The 13,819-nt window shown below is 40.4% G+C and overlaps 1 protein-coding gene across 3 annotated transcripts; it reads right to left on the minus strand.

The window, feature by feature from the left end:
* Window positions 1-5,169: 5,169 nt before the first annotated feature.
* gtf2a1 (general transcription factor IIA, 1) lies at window positions 5,170-13,710 on the minus strand. 3 transcript variants are annotated; one of them, XM_069683384.1, is made up of 10 exons: window positions 13,609-13,710; window positions 11,363-11,464; window positions 10,456-10,648; window positions 10,037-10,101; window positions 9,140-9,215; window positions 8,855-8,979; window positions 8,372-8,476; window positions 7,902-8,198; window positions 7,277-7,366; window positions 5,170-6,785 (listed from the first exon to the last, which is right to left on the minus strand). In XM_069683384.1, the coding sequence occupies exons 1-10, from the start codon at window positions 13,708-13,710 to the stop codon at window positions 6,678-6,680; spliced, it is 1,263 nt and encodes a 420-aa protein (XP_069539485.1). In that variant the 3' UTR covers window positions 5,170-6,677. The 3 variants fall into 3 exon arrangements, with proteins under 3 accessions (XP_069539485.1, XP_069539477.1, XP_069539469.1); XM_069683376.1 differs by lacking the exon at window positions 13,609-13,710 and adding an exon at window positions 13,432-13,560; XM_069683368.1 differs by lacking the exon at window positions 13,609-13,710 and adding an exon at window positions 13,432-13,560 and having other exon boundaries at window positions 8,837-8,979.
* Window positions 13,711-13,819: the final 109 nt, after the last annotated feature.

Genomic DNA, 13,819 nt, shown 5'->3' on the forward strand with positions numbered 1-13,819 from the left:
ATCTGCTCGCTCCGTTCCAGACTTTACTCACGCTGTAGATTCTTAAAAGACTAACAGGACATCATTTTCAGCTGAATGTTTTCCACAGCTTTACGTCCATCTCTTCCAATCACCCATTTACAACAATCCAGGTTGGACCCTTCAAACGCTAAGCACACAGACCTGGAGTATGATGTGCCTGGCTGCGTTTGTGAGGGCCTCTTCCCTCCCACTGCCAGTTAGTGTTAACTCAAAGTTCATAACATTGTTTCACAAGTGTTTGTCTGTCAAGGTTGATAAAAAATCAAAATTACTGCACATTTTTGTGGGTTACTTGGTAAATACATAAAGGGAAAGGGATGGTGACATACCTGCAGAGCCATCCAGTACTACACCTGCATTTAGGATTCATGAGAAGTGTTGTCTCAAAGCCAAGATTACTATACAAAATATCAGAGAATTGCACAACGTAACCAATAGACAGAAACGGACAACCAAACTGATCAAGACTAGGACTGGATTTATTTTCACATTCTTCATGTAGCTAGTTCTCAGGCCTGCCTGATCATTCCTTTCTCTGTATTTCAAATAAACCCATCTCCGAGCCGTTCCTCAAATAAGCAGGGCAGGACCCAGACGATGCACCTCGCTAACACCAGATAAGGTTGCGAGACTCAAACACAGTGGGAAAAGAATCAAGAGATGGCCTGGGCGGAGGAACTGAAGTATTAACCAGGAGATTTAGAATAGCTCTTCTTCTGCTCTTAGGAGGGTCAACGTCTACAAGTTTCCATTCAGCTCTTGTTCCTGGAAATTTAAAAATCCCTGCATTCATGACGTCATTACTTACGCTATTTTATGGGCCAGCAGAGATGGATGGTACTCTTGAAGAGTCAAGTTCCTCTCTCTCCCAGAAAACTCTTAAATGACAACTAGAGCAAACCACAAAGTCAAAGAAAACATTCGTCCTTGTGTTGTCTCTAAGATTTAGGATGTATTTTCTTCTGTTACTAAACATTTCACGAGGACATACAGTCTGTACATGAACAAGTGGGCAAGTTCTATTAGATAATAAGAATCCCACTCTGTGTTTCATCTATTCGTGCAGATGTCTGGGCCAGCTCATTGGTATGCCCAGGTGGAGTGCATGGCACGCAACCAAAATGACTAAATCAGAATGCCATATTGTTCATTAAATACGCATTGGAGGAAAACCTGGCTACAGGCCTAAAAATAAAGTATTTCAGTAACTTAAGTGTGCCAACTTTGCCAGTAGCAATTAGCGGCTAATTACTTGGGCACTGATGCTTGCAAAGCACTGTTCTTGCTACAACTTCCTAATAGCTTCCAGAAGATGTTGTGGCCTTAAGCAACAGAGATGTAGTAAGTGTTTGTTTAGTTGGCAACACGATATTTGAACTGCTGAACTTTGCAAAAGAGGAAAAGTCACATCCAGCTTTCTTTTCCCAAAACAACCTGTGCCCTATCATCTGAGGTGTGGACTTAGGTCAGGCTCACTTTCTTGCTTACTTTCTCACCATAACACACTTGCTTAATCGCTCTGTGAGGTGGGCTTGCTTGTCTGATGGCTGGGGAAGGAATATTCAGATGCTATTTGACCATCTAGCAAACACTTCATTAGGGCCTGCTGAACCTTTAGACGTACCCGGAAAAAAACAACTGTACTTTAATGAGAACACAACAGTCGGCATCCTCAGGAGCTGTTTTTGTGACAATGAGCCAGCGTGTCCAGTACCAGAATCATGAACAGGAAGTGGAAACATATACCCCTTTCCCACCTAAATTTAGCATTGTTTTTCAGATCCGGGAAGACCTGCTATTAAATGTTGATTGTCTCTTTCCCCATTGCCAGTGAAGTATACTCCTATCTGTCTCTGTTTGTTGAAAACAGGGTTGGTAAATAGTGAAGATGTTACGGTGGTTAGGTCTTTATTGTATCATTAGTCATTCAGTCTGTGCCGACAAATTTGGAAAGATGTTTGAGCGCTGCTCGGATGGAGACGGGCGGAACTTGTAACTGAGATGACAAGGAGTTGCAGAAGTTACCGATGGAGCACAGCATTGTGCCGGAAAGGAGGCGGAGATTAGCGTGTCAACACGGGTTTTGTGCTCCCATCACTCCCGATCGGAGCCCAGGCAATAATTACCCAGGTCTACTGCAGAGTCATTTGACCCGTGTCTGACTGCCGATTGTAACCTTTCCCACTAAGCAAAAAAGCCGGGTGTTAGTGGGTTTTTATAGAATTCAGCAATCCCTTCTTATCATTTACACCTGCCCTGCTTTTATGCTGAAAGAATTATGTAAAAAGGCTTGCACGCACAAGCAAGGAAGGAGAGGTATATGTTTGGTCAAGCACACCAGCATTCAGATAAATATTAGTTTGTATATGACTTGAAACACATTCGGATTTCATCTTGAAATGGGATTTACTCAATATTTGAGAGCAAAGACTTTGAAGTCCAAAACATCTTTGCCTATCGTACACACTTCTTTCATTACGGGACACTAAAGGCATGAGACAATGGAGGAAAACTGGGAAAGGAGGAATCTCCATTAGAATTGGACAGAGGCTCTTTGTCAAACTGAGCTTGACTCAAGTCTATGGTAAACTCTATGTGCCACAGCCAAGAGGCCTGGCTACTACGTTCCACTGAAGCCTACAAACTCTATTTGACCATGCAGCTGATTGGCAGTCAGCGTCAGTTAGCTGGTAAGCAGAGAAAGCTATATAGTCTTAGCTCAACATCTCCAGGGCCTCATTATAAGCCTCATTCGCCAGCAGCTCAGACTCTTATGTCTGAGTGCCCAGAAGTAGCAACAGGGCCCACTTCATCAGACGCAGCCAGGGATACATTCTTCCTCCACTAGGTCTGTTCGGGGCTGAATGAGTCTTTGTGAAGTGTGATATGTTGTAGAAGTGACAGCACACCTCAAATCCATTTACAATCAGGGGCAAAAATCTCCATGTAGTTTCTGCTTCAGCTTTAATCCCAGACAGCACCACACCTTTATCTCATAATTACCTGCAAGGAAATACACAGGGATTGTATCGGTTTGGGTTGGAATTAGAGAAAAGGCAGGAGAACGCCCATGCTGTGCATACCCTGACAGCCATCCAGACGCTGGATTACACAGCCAGAAAAGTTAAATTGAAGACAGGCTGGGGCAGGTTCTGGGTCTCACACGTCCATGTTGCATTAGATGTAGTAAGGAAGTGATTCCCAACTAGGGCTCCCTGTACCAAAGTCGGTACTCTTTTTCAATAGTTAGCCAGATATGTTGAAACAGTTAGTGAAGGTTATTGATACATGCTTTATATGAAAAGCTACAAATGATGGATTGATAGTTGACATAGTAAGATAAAGGCAATTAATAACAGTTGAAATAGGTAAATGTTTGAAATGGCTAATAAAGTATTAAGCTATGGATTAATAGTTGAAATAGCTAATAGCAAAGTTGTTTAAATAGCTAAGCAATAGTTAATTTGTTACTAAACTTGCTGTAATAGTTCAAAAAAAAATTAATGATTGAAATACGTTGATTAAGTTACATAAAAGCAATTGGTTAGTGGTTAAAATTAACAATAGTTAGCTGAAAGTAATCGATATGCTGTTAAAATTGCTAATATGAATGGACAGTTAAAATAGCTAGGAAAGCTAACAAAGGAAATAGCTAGAAGTAATGAATAATCGTTTTAAATAGTTACCTAAAAACAAAGTGGTTGAAACTGCTAATGTCTAAAGATAATTGTTAAAGTAGCTAAAGGTAATGGATAAAGAGTTTAGCTAGCTAAGCGAGCTAACAGTGAAAATAGCCAAACATAATGGATAAGTAGTTCAGACAGCAAAATAAAAGTAATGGATAAACTGTTTAAATAGTTAGCTGAAAGTAATGGATAACATTTGAAAGAACTAAAAGTAATGGATGAATAGTTTAAATAGTTAGCTAAAAGCTAAGTGGTTGAAATTACTAATGTGAAAAGATAATTGTTGAAATAGCTAAAGGTAACGGATAAAGACTTTAAATAGCTAAGCAAGCTAACAGTGGAAATAGCAAAATATATGGACAAGTAGCTAGATAAAAGTAATGGAAAACAGTAGCTGAAAGTAATGGATAACATTTGAAATAAGTAAAAGTAAAGGTTGAATAGCTAGCTAAAAGCAAAGTAGTTAAAATTGCTGATGTCAGTAGATAATAAATAAGGTTGAATGGTTGAAAAGGCTAAAGGTAATGAAGAAATTGCTACAATGGTTAGCTTAACGTAAAATGTAATTGTTGAAGTAGTTTGGATAAATAGTCCAAGCTTAAGGTAGGCCTACAGGAAAGCTGGTTGAAATGTCCAGTTTTATGCTACAAGATGAAGTAGCAAAAAACACAAACTTGACTTAAACATTGGCTTTTCATTATATAAAAAAGTACAGTTACAATATCCACTTTAAAATCTTAAACAGATTTGGCAGGTGGTGTTATTGAAGTGGGAAGTAAGACTAGAGGTTGGCAGTGCCACTGATAACATTTGTGCTAAAAACTAAAAAATGTACATGTTATTTCTTTTTTTAAAGAAAATAAAACTCAATCCATTCAAAACACAACTTTGTTTTTTTTTTCCAAACTTGTTTTAATTTAAAAAAATTAAATGAATATGAACATTACATTTCCTTAATTATCTGAACAGCAGCTAGAACACACGACAGAACAATTAAGAGCAGGGAAACATTTTTGATAAACATCCTCTTCATACGCTAATCTATCATTTTTGAGTATCAGGAAACTGAAATGAAGTTCAAAAGGCACACGCAACATTCGGCGATAAGAGATGAACAGAAATAATTTTATGTGAACCAATTTGATTTTTAATATTGCCTTACTGAATGCCGTCCTTAGAGCCCAGGAATTTCTCTTGTGTTGAAAACATCTCCCTTAACATTGATCAAATTTGATATTTAAGAATATATAAAAGGGAGCTTTGATATAGCCACGTTTTTACTGTACATAAAACAAAATAGATTTGGACAGTTAATTTTTGTCACTGGAAAAATCTGAATTGAAAAATAATTTTATTTCAATTGGATCATATATGTGAATTTACTGCTTTCTTAGTGGTAATAGGGTTTCAATAAAAACATACTACTCTATAGAGCCAACCATCAACCAAATCGACACAACAGTCAAAAAACACGTACTTTATTTCAAATTGCTGCAACAGGGGCACTAAAAACAAACTGCAGAGAAACACACGAGCCCCGAGTTCAACTCACTTCGATAGAAAATATCCTCATTTAAAAGTCATGAATAAAATGAAAGCACAGGAGAACATATGGTGGACGAAATGATTTGGAACACAGCATAAAGTAGCTTTGTCCAGCCAACAGAAAAAAAAGGAACACTTATTTGATTATAAGAGCACAGTTTGGTGCGGCTTTCCAACTTTTCAAAAAATAGAACATGTTATGAACCTTCAGGAATAAATAAAAAAAAAATGGGGGGGGGACGTCATCCTGTCCCAAAAATAAAGAAAGAAAAGGAAATCTCTATTTTGGAGATTATGGGGTGTGCAAGAAATTAAACCAAAACATTTCCACAAAAAAAGCTGTGACATCACACACATCAAATCAACATTCTCACGTGAGCAGTCAGTAACTGTCACTCTCTCTCTCACACACACACTGACAGAACAGAGCACGCTGTGGCTATTGATTAACGCAACTGACTGATTTCACAAAACATTGATAAACTGACAGTGCAAATTTTCAGACGGCTGCAGAGAACTAAAATAAGAGCAAAGAAGATACACCAACAGGACAAACTTTCAGACATTTTGTACAATTCATGAATGAGTTCAGTGTTGGATCTTCCTTTTTTTTCCGTTTGGGATAAAGATGGAATGAAGCTCTAGAGAAGCCGATGAGGAAATTAACAGTATTTTTGGATTCAGCACTCCTCACAAGATTAAAAAAATGCCTTTAAACAACTATTAGGTAGGATTAGGATTAATATAACTTTACCTTCTTTGTCTTAACCCTATATATAACACGTTTAAAAAAATGTTTAAAACAATAACAGGTTGGGAACTACATAAAACACTCCGGAGCACCATCGTCGTGAACGTGAGTTGAGACAGGATGATGATCCAAGAACAAAAATGAGAAGCCAAAAGGTGATTCTGGCCGTTCTAAAGGCAGCGAACTTGACTGGTGGCACTAATTTTGGACTTATATGTAGACGCATGTCAATCCAGTCAACCGACTACGTGCACCATGAAGGTGTTACTCATCTACAGGGTTTAATGAATGACCTCTGACCTCCTGTGGCAGGGCAGGTCAGGTCACCCTGGTCCACTACGCCTGTACGATGTGAAATGCTTACTTTCAGATGCATGTGAATTCTCAGGGAAAAGCACAAAAAAAAAAAAAAAGATCACAAGAACGCTCTGCTCACAGGACTTCCCTTCCCCTGTAGGTTTCTCATCCCGCAAGGCTAGTGGAGTGTTTCTGACGACACCCGGGGTTTTACGGTACCTCACAGTCCTTTGGGTTTATCAGAGTTCTCAAAGACTCAGAAAAGATTTCCTGAAATGAATCCAGTCACAGGAAGGATATTGAAGTGTCTGTGACTGGATAAAAGGAGTTACAGAGTTTCTGCTCCTGTTGTTTTGTCTGTTCTTTTTTTTCCTACTTCACCATTCGGCATCCCCAATGGCTTTGGAGAAGACATAGTCTCTCCCATTCAGATTCATGATCCCGTCCTTCAGGTGGAATTTCCATTTGTTCTTACTTCTGTGAATCTGGGGAGCAAAGAGAAGGAAATGAGTGTTGTGGGCGTAAAGGACAGATGGACACTGTTTCATCTTACAGTGGACACAATCTCTAATGTCTTTAACCTACGCACTGTGATGGAAACCAGCTTTCACTGTTAGCTCTTCATACGCTATGAATTAGCATTAAATAGCTTTGTTGTTCTCTTCCGTGCAGTTCAAGTGTTCTGCTATGGTTTTGTTTTTATTGTCTTCCGTGTTATCACCAGAAGTAGGGTCTGAAAAAGTATGTTTTTGATTACTGAATGAATAAACTATGTGGCAAAGTGAGAGCTCCTAATTGCAATTGTACTTGTAGGGGAAAACTTCTTTAGTCCTGCAAGATAAAGAACGACTAATGATTACAGATGCAAAAACCTGCATGTTCTGGTGTAAATTCTCCAGTCACCAATATAAAAAATAAGTATATTTACACAGGTTTTGTTGTGCAGTAATCCCTCACAGAATAGATATTTCCTTACCTTGTCATACTGGCAAACCACTACATTCTCTGTGTCAAACAGCTCCTGGTCCTCCTCATCACTGACGTCATCCCCACTGTTCAGCGGCTCCTGGTGAGGTCATCAAAAGCACAAGTTAAAGTGGACATATTTTAGCAATGCAATCAATTTTCTATTATTCTAATGTGTTTTTGAATCACGTTGGTGACGTTTGTTTCGTTTTAAATATTGTATACAAATCTTAATTTTATTATTTTTCGGAGGCTCGCCTTCCTCCTGAACGAACAAGCCGTTTCGCCAATCAAAGGTTAGACCTTAGCCACGACTGGCTGACAGTATTTGAAGTGACAAAGCCCCTCCCCCACTGCACGTCACTCCAAAGTTGTAGAAAAAATGGCTGCTCTAGGATCGGTTATTTGGCCTTATATGTACGAGTCAGAATCGCCAGGAGGTATCAATATGGTAAGTTGACATCTTGACAACGACTTGACTACAAGCTCGTGCAAGAAGGCAGCCTGAGGTGAATGACGGTGAATGACAATTGGTCGATTTCAGTGAAAGCAGGATTCTACACAGAAACCTTTAAAAGGCCTTTAAATAATAGCTTTTATTCTGGGTCTGGTGTTTTGTTTCCTGCACTACCCACCTCTTCCACCTGCCCATCCTCTCCTCCATCCTTGTCCTTCTCCTCCTCGTCATCCTCATCGTACTCCTCCTCCTCATCCTCGTCCTCTTCCGAGGAGGTGTCTCCGGCGCCGTCCACCTGCAGCATCATGGGAGGCTGCTGGGTTTGAGTCTGAGGTTGAGCCTGGGCCTGCTGCTGGGCCTGGGGCTGTGGTTGGGCCTGTGGTGCAGCTGCACCCTGGGCCTGCTGAAGCTGCTGCACCAGAGCTGCTGTCGTTGCCTGACCAGGCTGCTGCGCCATACCTGCCGCCTGCATCACCTAACAGAAGAGAAAACAAATATCATTAGCTAATTATTATAAATATATTTTGAAATTATAGACAACATTACAGACAGGTTTTTTGGTCTAATCAGAGAAAGCTCAAAAGTGCTTAGAAAACTTACAGAAAACAGCGACTACATTAGTAATGAAGGGATTAAAGAAGTGCTGACCTGTGCATTGCCTTGGACTTTGTTTCCTGAAGCTAAAACAATCTGCTGCGGCTGGATGATGACTCCTGTTTGCTGGGGCAGACCTGTCTGCAGAGGAGCAAGGACCTGGCCAGACAGTAAACAGGAAGAACTTACATTAACTAAAGCACATAAACATATTAAAATGCATCTTAAAATGCCAAGATGTTTAATCCAAATCTCAATGGACTGATGTTAATTTAAAGCAGTAGTATCGTTCTGTTGAAAAGCAGGGATAGCTTGTTCCGGCTCATCATGCTGTGATGCATTTTAATGGGTACAATAGGAAACCGCTATGCAGCCAAACAGATGTCTGTTATCATACACAATAAGCTGTTGACGGTCGTTGTGGAGCACAGATAAACAAAATGCATGCAGCCATGTTTCACTTCCAACCAACTTTGTAATTTAAAAGACCTTGCCATTACCCAGGCTGGGGTTTCCTACCTGTGTAATGGGGCGTACCTGCTGTATGACCGGGGCCTGCACGCCGCCAGGCTGCATCTGCTGCTGCAGGAGGATCTGCTGCTGCGGCTGCTGGATGATGTACTGAGCCCCGTTGGGAGCACGCACCACCTGCAGAATCTGACCTGAGAGACCACACAACAGAGGAGAAGTAAGTGACATTGCACGCACCTCTTACAACAACAGGAGAAGTTAGAGCGATTGATCATAACGTAATATGGCAATTTTGAGGTAATTATCCTTCATAGTCTGATGCACAGAAAAACTTGTGTGCGATTGTTTCACCTTGGCTGGTGATGAGCTGTTGGTATGGGGTGACCCCTGTGGGCAGAGCAAGGGTTGCTGCAGTAGCTGCTGCACTCTAGAGGAGAAAGGGAGAACACACATGTAAGAGGGGCTGAAACAAGGCAGTGAGGTACATATTCATAAACAGGAAGTCTGCAGGCAAAACTTCTGACAACACCCTGAAGCAAGGTTTTAGGGTTCAAGAATGTAGAGAACTAGTTTTAAAGCGGTTAAGTTGTAAAATCTCTGAAGTGTTATTTAAAATATACACCAGGTATAAACACAGGTATTTATGAGTTTAGTGTTAAGCACATTTCTCTGGAGAGATTTTAATATGTATGAAATACAGAACAACCTCTTCATAATTAAAGTGCTAATATTCAGATTCCCCTGGCTGTCGTGATAAAAGCATTTGCATTCATTTACTATATCAGCCGGGTTTGATGATGAAAGGTTAGAAATTTGCAAGTGAAGCTATAAAAAAAATTTGATAATTAAAACAAAAACACAACAGATGCAAGGCTCGACATTAACAGATGGCTTGTAGAACATGAGTGCTGTTAAGAGAAGGAAGTACAATGGAAGGAAGTGCATTGTGCTACATGTGACGGATGAAGGAGAAGCGGTGTTTGTCAGTTTGTGTGAGTCACAACAGGAGCATGTAAGAGGATGTATTATCCGGGCTTTATTCAGATACTAAAGAACTCTGTATGGTCCTCCCTCTTTTCCGGTTTCTTTATTTCTATGACCCTCGGTCTGTTACTACATCACTCCTTCTGTTCTGCTGAGCCTGGGAGGATTTTGTTAACAGTAAAGATCGATGATTGTTGCTCAGTATTTTCTGTTTACACCAAACTACTATTTGATATAAATTTTGGATTGTTTTTATCTGCTTACCATCCCTGTTGCACTCATGTGCTGGAGAATCTTGGAATCCTGAACAATGACTTGCTGCTGGGGAGCTGAGGAGAGAAGAAAGTTTGAGTCAAACCATAATATAACTTAAACCATTAATAACACCCTGCAAAGGAAATAATTAAACAGACAGAAAGATCTGTGAATACTGATTCGGTCGAGTCATTACATCTACTTCTGGTTCTTAAATCTGATGTTTAAATAATTTGTGCATTAAAATTTCAAGCACGCCCTTTAATAGAGGAATGTTGCTCAAACTTCTGATATTCAGAGTGAATGGATATCAAAGCCGTGTAAGACTTATTCACATAAACATTTTTGTGGTTAGTGAGGACTTTCACAGATGCTGGATGTTTACTTGATCTTAACCACCACAGTGTGGCAGTGCCGGTGCCGCTAACCTTGCTGCTGCTGAGGAGACAGGATGACTTGCTGGGTCTGTGCTGGCTGGGTCACCTGCTGCACCTGTTGGACCTGCTGAACCTGCTGCTGCTGCTGCTGCTGCTGCTGCTGCTGAGCGGCCTGCAGGGCTGCCTGCTCCTCGGTATGGAAGCCCTCCACTGCCTTCGACTGCAACAATTTGTTTTCCCATAGCTGAATCATCAGGCAGAGGAGAGAGGGGTAGAAAGATTAGTCAGAAGAATGTCTCATAGTAATGGGATCATTTGGAAAATCGTAATTAAAACCAGCTAGTTCTTAAAGTACAGTGAAGTAGAGCATCGATTCTCAAATGGGTATTGCAAGGGGTACTTTGAAGAACAGCTGGGAGTACTTGAATTATTTTTTAATGTCATGTGTAACTCCTGAAATAATTATACGATAATAAGCTCAAAAACATTTTAATGTAAGTCTGATAAACTACATTTTTTAACCAAATATTTTCAGTTTGCTACCTTTTTTACATTTGCACAACTCAATTTTCCACATAGGAGTATAAAACTAAAGAAAAATGGGGCCTACAAACCCATTACCCTGTCAGTATCAGGAAAAATACTTTTAGACGCTCTTTTAAAAACCTCCTCAAGCATGCGATTTTTTGGCAGGAAGATTTAAGATATTATCATAAAGCATTTTTTACTTACCCTGATGGCGCAACACTGATTTGTATCTTTTTATATAGTTGTTTTTTTAACCAAAGTTAATTTACTCTTGTAAGGGGGTACTTGGCAAAAACAATATTTCAAAAGTAGATTGTTGAAAAAAAGTTGAAAACCTCTCCACTAAAGGATGAAGCACATCCCACCACACTTCCTTTCTATTTCTACTTTAATGACTGTACACAGGAACAATAGCGCTTTGGAGAGTTACCGTTTTCAGCTCCAGCAGCACTTGCTCATCCACTCCCTCGTCCAGGAAGAGCTCTCGTACCTCGCTGATCACATCCTCAATCACAGACCTATAGAGCTTAGGCTGAAGGGAAGCAAGCACAAAAAAGGAACAAGAACACTCATGAATATGCGAGTCCTTTACAATGTGTAAAAACAAAAAGAAAAGCATGTATCTGATACGATCAGTGTTTACAGATCGGTTCTTACTTTAACACAGAAAATATTGCATACAGTATTGAGAAATATGTTAAATAGGATCAAGTAGTGCTTCACAGCTGCTGTAACAGCATGTATAACAGACTGTGTTACAAAACATTTCATTTTTCTGAGCCAAATTATCTTAAATTAGTATAATATGGTAATATCTGGTGTATAGCTGTTTTACACAGGCAGCTAAACTGTTCTGCAATATAATCCCATGGATGAGCTATGGTGTATGCATGCCTTGCACTGCGATGCGCGTTATGTTCTATCTATAGGCCTTTTTCTCAGAAGACTTTTTTAGCATATCACATTAGGAAAAGCACAGGTGTATATAGTAGCATTAATGATGGCATTAAGCTGCTTGAATTTCAAGGTCCTGGTTGTATGCATGCTGATTGCCTATCATGGCTTTCTGAATATAACAGAACCATTGTTAAAGTTATTATTAACACCTGTGCTTTTCCTCGTGTTACAAGTCAAAATGTCCGCTGTGAAAAAAGCCCATATGAAGCAGGTCTACATGCCTGTATGTCACAAGAAACAAGGTAAACAGAATCCCCCTCGGGATACAGTGGCATGTATGTCGCACACCATTATCGAATATACAGCGTTCAAAACGATACAACGCTCGCATTTCAGCACCGGAAGAAACGGTACAATGTACACCTAAAAGCAACAGACACGCAGGCCACCGCACTGCGCTCACAGCGCTGCCTTGTCCCCAATGTCCGCAACACGGACCTCGGTCTCTCCTTCCCTCCCCCTCGGCCAGTCTGCTTCTCCACTATTTAAAGCTCAGTCTGGTGTTTATATGTAGAGCCGGTGACGTAGCGTCGAGTAGCACCTTCCCATCCCGGGCAGTCTATATTAGAGAGCCAATATGGCTGTATAAAACGAGGCAGCAGAAAGGAGGAGGGCCAGAACCGGAGCGAGGGGCGACATGGAAGCCATTTTACGGAGCGGCAAACTGCACGCTCGACGGCCCCGTACATTGTACGTTATGTGGCGGAATGCAAAGGATATTTTCGGTGTTTTATCTTAGAAGTGCTCAGCTTTGACTAACTAATATGTTTTTGTCGGTGAGGAGAAGGACAAATTTGTTATGAGATGGGTAAAAGTGGTGATTTGGGACGACTATCCTGCCTGCTGGTCGTGGAATGGTGGACAATGATGAGGCGTTAAAATGACCGTTGACGACTTTCGGCTACAAATACTTTTTAATTTCTCAAAATTAAAATAATCTTAAATCGTTCGCAGTGGATAGTGGCAAGGTGCTTTGCGTACATCAGCTTTATATAAATTATACAAAACATACAATTAAGCTTAAAATAATCTTTGTCCTTTAACAACCGACTCAAAGACACAAGCAATGCTTCGACCGTTAAAGTAAAAAGTAACCGTTTGAACACCAAAGACAGAATCTGGTCAAATGATTTTACCCGTAACTTACAACATTCCAGAAGCCTCTAAAACACTGTCATGAACCAACTCACTGCTGAACCTCACCCTCTTAAACAGCCCATTACTTACAAATTTAAGATTTAAAAAATAACCCTCAACTTCTCAACCATTGTCACTCCTTTTCAGGTTTTTAACGAAAACTGCTCTTCTTCCGTTAGCCATTTCTTCCACCAGATGGTCTATCAGTGAGAACAATCTAGTTTCACAAACTGAATAAAATGGCCGGTTGAATGAACTTAAGTCTTCATTTTATTTGAAATGAAAGTGAAGTGTTTGTTAAAGCAGATTCATTGTACTGAAATAAATAAAACCAGCTCGTCGACAGCTTCCATTATCTTTACCCCCATTTTTCCCCGCTGACAATCCTTAGAGATTGATCCTTACCACTGGGTTCGAGTTAGCCGAGCTCGCCATTATACGCGTAGTGTAAAAACCACACGGAAATAGGCGAGAAACAGAGCCAAAAATTACGAAAAACGACTTAAAACAACTGGGAACGGTACTCTAAAACAGCCGGCATCACTTTTGTAAATAAAACACAGTTTCAGCGGTCTTATTTACAATCCCGGGCTGCGACTCCCCAGCCGTCCTCCTTCCGTCGTTGTCCTGCTTTATATACTGAGCGATGGAGCTGCGAGTGCGCGAGACATAGGGCAGGGTCATTTCGCAAATACCGCGAGATTTCGTGCGGAGGATGATGACCAATCAGTGCACCTGCTGCTGGGAAATGAAGTTAAAATGTGGTGAGCTAAATGGTAAATAAATGTGAACA

The sequence above is a fragment of the Semicossyphus pulcher genome, unplaced genomic scaffold, assembly GCF_022749685.1.
Source record: "Semicossyphus pulcher isolate SPU_LCO1_2020_fin unplaced genomic scaffold, fSemPul1.0.p SCAF_11, whole genome shotgun sequence".
Classification (NCBI taxonomy): Eukaryota; Metazoa; Chordata; class Actinopteri; order Labriformes; family Labridae; genus Semicossyphus; species Semicossyphus pulcher.

Bases quoted from the DNA above. Each gene is read 5' to 3' on its own strand.
- gtf2a1 (XM_069683384.1), bottom strand. From the start codon at position 13,710: ATGACCCTGCCCTATGTCTCGCGCACTCGCAGCTCCATCGCTCAGTAT. The intron at 10,102-10,455 runs GTTAGCGGCACC...TTCTCTCCTCAG, and splicing joins GTCTCCTCAGCAGCAGCAAG to CTCCCCAGCAGCAAGTCATT. The intron at 7,367-7,901 runs GTGGGTAGTGCA...TGACCTCACCAG, and splicing joins AGGATGGGCAGGTGGAAGAG to GAGCCGCTGAACAGTGGGGA.